General features: G+C 44.7%; 1 protein-coding gene across 1 annotated transcript; it reads left to right on the top strand.

The window, feature by feature from the left end:
- The first annotated feature begins 942 nt into the window (after positions 1-942).
- Positions 943-7,005, top strand: LOC149361260 (uncharacterized). Its single transcript, XM_089569489.1, has 2 exons — positions 943-1,020; positions 6,484-7,005. The coding sequence occupies exons 1-2, from the start codon at positions 1,009-1,011 to the stop codon at positions 7,003-7,005; spliced, it is 534 nt and encodes a 177-aa protein (XP_089425615.1). The 5' UTR covers positions 943-1,008.
- The last annotated feature ends 3,391 nt before the right edge of the window (positions 7,006-10,396 follow it).

The raw sequence follows: 10,396 nt of genomic DNA, 5'->3' as shown, positions 1-10,396 counted from the left end.
CGTCCATAAATTTATTCATTCCTGTAAGGACGAGCCGATGCTGTCATAATGCTACGCCTAAACGGCGCGATTTGCAAACAATACCGACGTCACTCACTGTAATGCCTTCCCTTCCTTTTCCCTTGCTTTTAGAAGGTAAGAACAGTACACAACACTTACCTATCAGCAATAAATGGAGTGTGAACAAGAGAAGTGAAACCCGAACAGAAAGATGAAACGATTTTAGCCATGGGAAGCTGCTCTATACTGTCGATGGTTAACTGCACTTCGAAGGCACGAAGGGTGTCCAAGCGTTAGTAAAACTCACTTTTATTGCCTCTCCAAAAGCTAACATGCCCGTCTTTTTTGTTCGAATTTCAGTTTTCTTGTTGGCATTTTATTTGCTGCTGTCAGTACGGTACTATAAAAGGAACAGAAGTGATTCAGACTGCTGGCGCTCGTTTTCGACAAAATGTAGGCGTGATGAAAGCCTTATTCCATGAAGGACCATTTTGTCATGACTTCGAAACTTCATATACTGTTTCAATAGCCGGAAGTGCCGGACCAACGCGACAGCATGCCTTTTGTCGCCGACACCATTCTCTGAGAATACATTCGATATCAGAGAACTGCAGCGCTTTCTTTAGTGGCCGAGCCACGCCTCCTGTGTTTCATCAGCTTCCTGCTTGCACCGGTGCAGATAGAGCACAAGGAAAGCATCTTTATCCTGCATGCTGCAGTTCCGCCCACACGTACGCTCTATAAATGCCTGGAAAACAGTACTACTCGGGACGACAGCGCAAGATGGATAGATTGTTTTCTAACGCGTTCAACTTGTAACGATAGAGCACGCACCTTTTCGTCCTCAACACGGGCTTGTTTTGTTGTTATTCAATGTAGCCGCGTTAACCTAACCTGTTACACGTCCTTGTTCCTTCCCGATTAAGCAGGCCCTGAAGGGTATATAAGACTGCGCTCCACTAGGCGTTCAGTACCGTTCACGTCGTGCTCTGTGCCGGAACACCAAACATGTACGCCCTGGTAAGTGAACCGCAGTCTTTAAAACCCCTCTTTTGAGGGAAGTAATTTTTTGCAGGTGGTTTCATTCAGGACTTGTAGAGTCAAGAAGTACGCTTATAATGCAGTAAAGTGCCCGCCTCCGCACAGAACGCATTTTTACTGACGCAAAGTAGTTCCAGTTGCCCTCCATGTACTACTTTCTTTCCATTTCCTGTCATGATTTCTCACGTATATAACAAATCAACATGACTACTTTGCCTGCGTGCTACACTTTTTTTACAGAGGGTATCTTACATCACAAACTGATTGCGCTGATCTTGGTTTCGCGAAGTTTTTTTTGCGACTTACATCATTTTACTAATACCGATAAAGCCCCACTTATCGTCCCTATACCGAGGCTCTTTTGGACTTCAACCATTTTTGCGTAACGCCACCCGACACTTGACGTTGCCTGAGCAGTCGTGTTAAAAAGAAAACTACATGAAGAAGATTTCCTACCAAAAGAAATTATCAAACTGTCAGGAGTATAAATTAATCAAAGCGCCAGGACCATTTGTTTTTGAAATAAAACTTTTATATCTGTTGGGCCACCCTGTAGAGATAAAATAATAAAACTCGCATATTGCATCGTATATCGTATAGCTCTTCGGGCGGGAAATATCACTTTGTGAGCTCAGGAATGTCCAAGCTTGGATGCTTGCTATAGGAAAATAAATTTTATAGAAACTGAATATTTTCTCAAAGAGTACAGGCAACAGTTCCTGTCCAAGGAATAGCAAAAGGCTTTTTGGATGTTGTAATTTCGCATCAAACAAATGACAAAGATTGCCACAAAAGGCTCAAATGCAATAAAAACAGTAAAATTGACAAATTTAATACGCCTTCAAAAAACCATGTGAGTCAATGTTTTTTAAAGGTCCCCTCAAGTACAGTCTTTGTCAAAAGTAACCAGGCTGCACGTTTTTCTTCTCAGTTGTATATTAAAGCTATTATGCCAGTCCTCAAGCTCTAAATCTCTGTATGGTAAGAAGAACCCCTGTTCTCACCTTCAAAGAACTTTTTAATCTTTAGGGAAGCCGTGAGGGCTCTCTTATACGAATTAGAAGCAAACCACGGAGCCTGGATACTTTAGACAAAGCCTGTACCTGCAATACCTTGAATACCTGCCAATAAACTATTACATTATTTCTCTTAAACTGGTATGAAAATCTACAATACGGATTAATATTCGTGTTGTTACAGTTACAGGACCTTTTTCTCTTAAATGAAAAGACTGTCACGAACATGACTTCGAAGTGAATGCATGTGGTTCCGTATTAGTTGCCACATTGGCAAAGCTTCGGAAAAAAAATTGGAAACTTGCTTAGCTTATAACTTCGCTTTTTTTTTTAGGCTCAAGCACTCATAAGTAGTCTATTTAGCGTTCTCTCTTTAGATATCTTTCATCAGGATAGAACGAAGTTTCCTCTTCTTGTGAAGAAAGATCTATTGTTGTTTCAGTGCTTATTTATTTTAGCATCATTAAAATATAGAGCTGCACATTTATCCTTGTTTTATATTATATTTTACCACCTCTGTCTGCGTATTTATCCGTTTTAGGACGGCGACATTATCGAATGTTAGTTTCATTACGTTGGCGTGAAAAGGCACTTGTATTGGTCCGCCGCGGTGGCTCGATGGTTATGGTGCTCAGCTGCTGACCCGAAAAACTTCGCTGCGATCCTGGCCGCGGCGGTCGAATTTCGATGGAGCTGAAATTCTAGAGGACCGTGTGCTGTGTGATGTCAGTACACGTTAAAGAACCCCAGGTGGTAGAAATTTCCGGAGACCTTCACTATGGCGTCTCTCATAGTCTAAGTCGCTTACGGACGTCAAACAGCGTAAATGCCAACCAAAGTTTTGATTACTCGCTGGCGGAGGCCAGAGCGGGCTGCAGTACGACAGTATTAACATATTATTTTGGAGTTAACTTATACTTGGTGTCCTTTCGCACACGTACGTTAGCCTACCAACGTTCTAGTCTTTCGTAGATATAGAGGTTTAGGCTATATTTATTGTTATTTCTCCAAAATTATTTCTCCAAAATTTATGTTGCATGGAGGCAATAATTTAAATTTGTATTTTTTTAAAGTTGCGTATTCGACGAAATGCAAAAAGTTCTGAATAAAAAATTAGCTGAGTTTCAACAAAGTTTGAACGGAGTTAGACGTGTGAAATCACAGTTTGACTTAGTTTAACTGCTGGCTTGCCTTTGGTTTTGCTCTAAGTTTCACATCGGTTACGCTCTGGAATATACATACCGCAGGGCCCGTGTTATAGCAAAGATCAGAGGTTGAGTTCTTCTTTAAGGCGGTGTAGGAATAGCTGTTCTTTCTGAGCATTGTTTTTGATGTCCCCGTTGGAGATCATGAATGATCCGCTGTCTTACATTAGCGTTTAACCGGACGCAACCAGACGCATCGCTTTATCATTAGGCGTGGTGGAAGCAATGTTCACCATCATTATGACAACAATGCCAGGCATTTGCACAACACAATATTCACCTTCAGCTCCAAGGGTATACTGTTGTACAACCGTCTGGGTGAGCGAACTATGTTTGGCGTCTCGATTCGCGCAATCCAAAGAAACCCTCAGACGGGGAGAGCTTGAAGGTGAGGTGTGTCGCCTTAATTTGCTGCGAGCTACCGTATGCAATAATTTTTATAATTATTTCTGAATTAAATGGTCCACATGGAACTTTAAAATTTCAGCGGAATACCCACAATGACAACCTCTACACATCGGTTGCAGTAGAATATGCCCATAGTAATCATTCCATGGTCCCTTCAAGCTCCACTACGATAAGCTCCTAAGGTACGGACTATCGCTACCACTTTGTCGATTACGCAAAAGTTAACCTCAGTTATAGCTTGAATATTGTCACTGAAGGCAGATGCTCATGTATGAGTTATCCGGTCCACTCTCTTCTGCTGCAAAAATCAAACATGCCGCCACTATTTTTCAATGTGTTCTTAAATGACGTTGTGGGCTATGTGAGGCATTGGAAAACACTTAACTTCGCTGACGACGTGAAGCTCTTCCGTTCGGTAGACTCAGTTATTCAGTGAAAAAAGCTGCAGAGAGATACTGATGCTTCAAAGAAGTGGAAAATGAGAAATTCCCTAAAATAAAGTACAGTAAAAGGTGTTTAATTGTTTTATCAACAGAACTGCAGAGCGGCTCGTTAATGTTGCTCGCGACTCTGGAGTACACCTTGATTTTGAACTTACTTTTTAAGCGCGTGTAATATTTGTGACACAAGTCGCGAAATTTCCGATATGAGTGCACGCTTAACGAAACCGTTCAAATGAAGAGAGTTCTTCTTTCACCAGTAAAGTCATTTATTCGCTCAAGTCTGGAATTTTATAGGTTGTGTGGATCGCTCGGACAACGACTGAGAGCACGAAGAATGAGGACACCGATAAAGATTTACCACATCTTACACTAGCGATACTTAGGAAGGAGCTACTGTGGGGACTACGCACATCTGTTGTCTGTAATTAAACTGGTTCCACTTCTGGTGAGGGGTAAACCAGGAGACCGTGTATCCCTACACAAGAGTCTGCATGAATTTCTGGACTGCCCCGGTCTGACCGCCGCACTTGAACTAGCATTGCTCAGTAGGAAAAACCGTCGACCAATTTATGCTTACTGTCGAAAATGTATCTGTTCTTCATCGCAAATTCAACTTAGGTTTAAGAAATATTAAGACCGATCATTCAGATGTAGACAATCATATTCAAAGGAGCATGAAGATGCACTTTCTTATGTAATTCTCTACTGAACGGCAGACTGTGCGTATTTGTATGTACCCCACGCAGGCCTGGCATCCTGTTCAGTTTCCTTTTATTATTTTTTATTAATGACTGTCCAGTATACAACTGACTGCATCCCACGCAGTCATAACATCCTGCTCCGTGCTCTATCGACTATAATAGTGCACCACTGTCTTGGCAGGATCGTGTGTGTGGGCACCTAATGTAAGCCACGAAAGCAAATATTTTCAGGAGAAACCAGGCAGCAATGTGCCAGTGTGCGAGTAGTCTGACAAGTGGCCAGCGTAAACAAACTTAAAGGAAGGCTTTCAGAAACAAACTGTGCTGTGCTCGATTTCATGCGAGCGCTCCGCACGTAGCAAACCTCAGAAACATTGCCGTTTCCGGAAGTGATCAACTCGCAATTATTTAAAATGAAATAAATGCTCGCTCTCAGGTCTCAATAGTAATAATAGGGCCGACGTCCTAGCTCGGAAATATACCTGCTGAGCGGGGCAAAGCGACTCTCTCTTCTACGCTGTCTCAACCCATTTTTCCACCCGTGTAGAGGCCCTCCGCCTAAATCGGCGCCTCTGCTCCCCTGCCATGTAAGTGACTTTCCCCGGTGGACTCACTTTACCAATCGGAACGACCTACACCGCATTCACCCAACATTAAACGCTGATACACGCCCCTGGTACAGTGATTTTTTTTTTACATTTACACACATTACGTGGACATGCGCAGCTAAACCCCACCCCTTAACGCCGCCCAACGTGGCACTGGAGCAGAGATAGGTGACGCTTACCAGCAGCACCCTACTAGACTACGAGGCGCTAGTCGCAATCGCCAAAGCGTCGCCGGAAGTTACTGGAGCCCTTGGGTGAACACCCCACCTAGAATCCGCTCCCGTCTCGCTTTATACAATAAAAGTATAATCCCTCTTTCTGATTCTATGCAAAAAGATCAGCTGGCATGTAAATTAAGGCAGAAAGAGATTTTTTCGCCTACTTCCCAGGCTTTCTATAGCGATAAATATAGTTTCTTCTGACGCAATAGGTGTAAACGTGCGAAAAAAAAATCAAAATGGCAAAAAACTAAAAGGGAGGCACATTTAGAATGCATTATGGTTCCTGACGCCCTACTACATAGCAAAGAATTTTATTTACCGGTGCCTTGCCGGTAAACAAGCAAACGAAATCGAAAAGCTTTCAGTACCTTACTACATTCAGACAATACAAACTCAGCGCATTCAAGAAAAAATTATACGTCGAATCTACAAAACCGAGTCGCAAGAAAGGCTAATGATTTCGGGATATGTTCCCTTCAATTCAACACTACTACTGCATTATTTATGACCTAGAATTCAACAATGTCACATTCATTATACCGGACTTCAGCACGAACCAGACCACGATAATACGTAATAATCTCGCTAAAGCATGTTGCATTCGTTGAAATTTTATTCATGTATTCATAAAGGTTATAGAGTCCGTTATAAGCAAATTTCAGAATGCGATTCAAGATTACTTGTTTGCTGTGTAAGATGCCAGCGAACACGTTTCAAAGTCGACCAGATATCCTGGTGTCTCTGCTCATTAATGTTGCTAAAGCAAAATTGAAGCTCTAGATGCCCGTCCTCCTGTGCTCTCAAGCATAGTTTAACCTTTTTCTGATAAAATCTTCACAGGTGACGCCTCTCGTTCTACTCCTGGTCCTGGCCACTGCCACGGCGGTTCCAAAGGTCGGCTACGGTGGACTCGGCTATGGAGGCCTCGGATACGGTGGCCTGGGATATGGCGGCCTGGGTTACGGTGGCCTCGGATACGGCGGGCTTGGCGGCCTGGGAGGTTTGGGCGGCGTAGGTGGCCTGGGTGGTGTAGGAGGCTTGGGCGGCGTTGGCGGCGTGGGCATCGGCAGCAGCGTGGCTCTTCTGAACGGAGGCCCCGGATTTGCCAAGGTTGTGGCCGGACCTGCCTTCCTGGTGAGGTCCGTGCACCACGTCAACAAGGTCAGCGGCGGAGGAGCCCTCCTTGCTCACTCAGGTCTCGGCGGAGGATACGGCCTGGGAGGAGGATACGGCCTCGGCGGAGGATACGGTCTCGGAGGAGGATACGGTCTCGGCGGAGGATACGGCCTCGGTGGAGGATACGGGGGCGGTTTGGGCTACGGCGGTTACGGCAAATACGGTGGCTACGGCTACAAGGGTTGATAGATGAATAAGGGTGCTACAGCAGTGACAGCAAGCAAGTTTCCTAACGGACACTATACAAAAATATAACACTGGCCCGACTGCGTGAAATCATGCTTTTCAGAGAAATGATCATGAATCACCGGCAGCTGCTTCATGCCCACCACAAAGCCAAAGTTCCCAAAAGTTTTGCGAAGAGATAATGACTAATGGTAGGATGCCAATTGACTGCTAAATTTTAAATTATACCACCACATTGAAGATTACCCCACAATTCTCGGGTGGAAGACTGTTCGTGCGGATGCTGCGGAAAAAATTGTCTGTCGCTTCCATTCGCATAGAATACTCTACGGTTGTTCATTTCTACGAAAATAAAATTTTTTTACAACCCGGATATCGATAAAACGCTTTCTTCATTGTGTTCTCGTACAGCAGTAAATTCCTACTCCTTTGTGCATGTAACGTCGTTTAGGGCTTAAATACTCCGCCTTGGATTTGTGTTTAAAAATGTTTATTCCACACTCAACAAAAATTCATCCAAAAAATATAAACCGAAGTGCTGGAACGTAGTGCCGACGGTCGTGACGCGAGGACAGACAGAGAAGCACTGAAGAATCATTTATCGTGACGAACTTCTTCAGCGACTACGGCGACAGCGACACATAATATCCACAATTGTCAAATAGAGGTTGCTCGTGGCTCTCAGGATGCATCCATGAGATTTAAAGATCAAGTGCCCTAAACAAAGACACTAATGTCTAATAACCTTTAAATCGACGTTCTAGAGGAGCAACGACCAGAAAATAACTTAAAACAAACGTACACAGAGCAGGAAACAATTCTTCATCTCCTACCACAAGTAATACATGGTGTCAGGCTGAAAACTCAACTTTCGGCTCTTCGTGTCACCGGTATGAGGACATCGACGCGAACAACAAAAATTCATAGTTGGATAACGATCTGACGGTTTTCAGAATAACAGCAATAATTTTTTTCAGCGAGTCCGCGGCGACGAACTGGCGGCCACATCCATTCAAGGTGACTTGCCAGGTATTCCCTCTCGCGTTAGCGCCGGATACAGCGTTGGTATTCGATGTGCTTTAGGTACTTTGTGCGCAGCTGTGTGAACTGTGTGAGAGGTCCGGCCTCCTTTCCATGCTGTATGTAAACCATCACCATCATCATATGCAGCCTCACTACGCCCACTCGAGGACTAAGGTCCCATCCATATATCTCCATTTAACCCTATCATTTACCTTTGTATAGCTCGCTTCGTTGTTCTCAACTGGAACTGGACGCTTTTTCTTTGGCTTAAATATTTCTGGCCGATAGATGTGCACCGGTAAGATATCGCTGCTATCTCATAGCTCTGTTAGAGCTAAATTTTGTTATAGCTATATGTATACGTGTCGACGTTGAGCCTGCTTCATCAAGTGCTTACTGTGCGATGGCTGATCTTGGGGGATTGTCGCAGCTTCTATTCTGCGGAATATTTTGAAAGAGATAAGCTTAGTTGTCACCTGCATACCTTTATTACAGCCGAACACATTGAGAAGGATGTCGCCCTAGATAATGCGTTCCGCATGTGCCCGGCAAGCATGCCACCGACGGACTTGCTTCTCCCTCAGGCCTATGTATGGTAGGAGGTCGATATATGAGATAGTGTGGGTAGGAGGCCTTGTGAGCCGTATACGACTTTTCTACATCCGCGACGAGAAGCTCAGGAGCACCGGGCAAAGAAGGTTGTTTATGAGGAAAGTTTCTCTGCCTTAAATAGTGAAGCACTCGTCGGCGGCGTTTTGCACCGTTTGGGAGTTTGACATGGCTTGGCGTAACGGGTGACGTCAGTAGAGTGAGGCTAATATTTAGCCGGTCATATTTAACCTAGATCCTTCGACGCACCAGCGAGAATTCAATGTGACCGGTCATTTCTTCGTCGTTGCTTGCCGCTCCACCAGATGTTGCGCAATGTTGTCTGATATTAGGCAAGGACATCCTGAAATGCAGTGTAAAGCCGGCGGTTAGTGTTGGCGAAATTATGCCCTTCAGTGAAAGGAGCTGAGCAAATGTGAGGAGTCACACGTTCACACGTCCGGCACCGAAGAATTTTCCCCGTTCTTTCTCGCGCTCACTTTGATGGATACCGGTAAGATTAACTTTAGTGGTAACGCGCCATTAACTCCGACAAGAAACCTGCCAGACACGCGCGGGACCATAACTGTTCCAGAGCACGGTGGTCGCATCTGGCGTAGAAAAATGCTATCACTTTCTTTCTTCACCAGTCGCGGTATATGCTACGCAAAAAGCATGAAAGGCAACGTGAAAGATCCTTCCTGCAAAGTTGACTGTTTTTTGATCCCACGCAGCAGAAATAAATTAAGTTCAGGCGCTCAAAATCTTCCGCCTCGCTTGAGCTATAGACCGGGAATGAAAATGTGGCGCCGTGGGCAGCGAGATGTGCAGGGCTATTCGAAGATCCCGTCAGGCCATGGTTTCTGCTTTTGAGGAGCACAATGAAGTCCTTGTGGCTCCTGATTACTAGTAGTTCCCAAGGTCCTCAGCGGTGAATGTCAGAATTCTAGCCTACCCGGGAGTTTCAGCTTCGGGCATATCTTGAATGCTGTAATAAAGGCTCAAAACCTGACCTTGTGGCTCCGGGACTGTGAGAAACACTATTTGCATGCTGTAATAACCCTGAAGAGTGTTTTCTGAGCGTTTACTGGAAACTGTTAACTATAGGGGCTTCAGTGGGAGGAGAAATGTGGTTTCTGTAGCCGTCGTCAAATGCCGAGATGACAGCGAACATAGGCGCGGTCGCACACCACGGATCTGTAGACAGCGAGAACAGCGAAGCAGCGATGAAAGACCGCCACTTTGCGTGTTAAGGTATAGCGCAGTAACGTGTTCGTCCTTGCAATAGCAAAGCATTTAAAATTAAGTCCACTACTGGTGTGCAAAAAAATTTACGTGGTCTCCGCCGCTTGAACCCTACTGACGATATACGCTGTGCGCCTACATTTTGGGCGAGGTTGTCGACCAACACAAATAATATTTCAGTGTTCTTATGCCGTTCTATGTAAGTCGAGAAACTAAGCGAGGCACATAGTAATCGCTGCCTGTTCTTTTATATCTGTGCCCCATTCCTCCCTTCTTTGTGCCTTTCCTTGGTAGGTATGCTGCAGGTTACAAGACATGATAAGAAGTACCTCTACCACGCCTCAGCTAAATGCTTACTATAGTATCTGCAACAAGCGCCCGTAGTGCGTAGGACAGTCGCTTCGAAATGCCTAGCCGCGTGTTATGACTACATGTTCCGCCAGATTCTGGCCACTGTGGTGAAGAGCAGAGGAACTGCCCCCGGTTTCACGATCAGAAACCACGAGGTTGAGCCAAGAATATACTTCTGCTCAAG

This window comes from Amblyomma mixtum, chromosome 2, assembly GCF_055824585.1.
Source record: "Amblyomma mixtum isolate Tamu chromosome 2, ASM5582458v1, whole genome shotgun sequence".
NCBI classification, from domain to species: Eukaryota; Metazoa; Arthropoda; class Arachnida; order Ixodida; family Ixodidae; genus Amblyomma; species Amblyomma mixtum.
The sequence above is the reverse complement of the archived record's forward strand: the minus strand, read 5'-3'. Positions and strand labels throughout refer to the sequence as shown.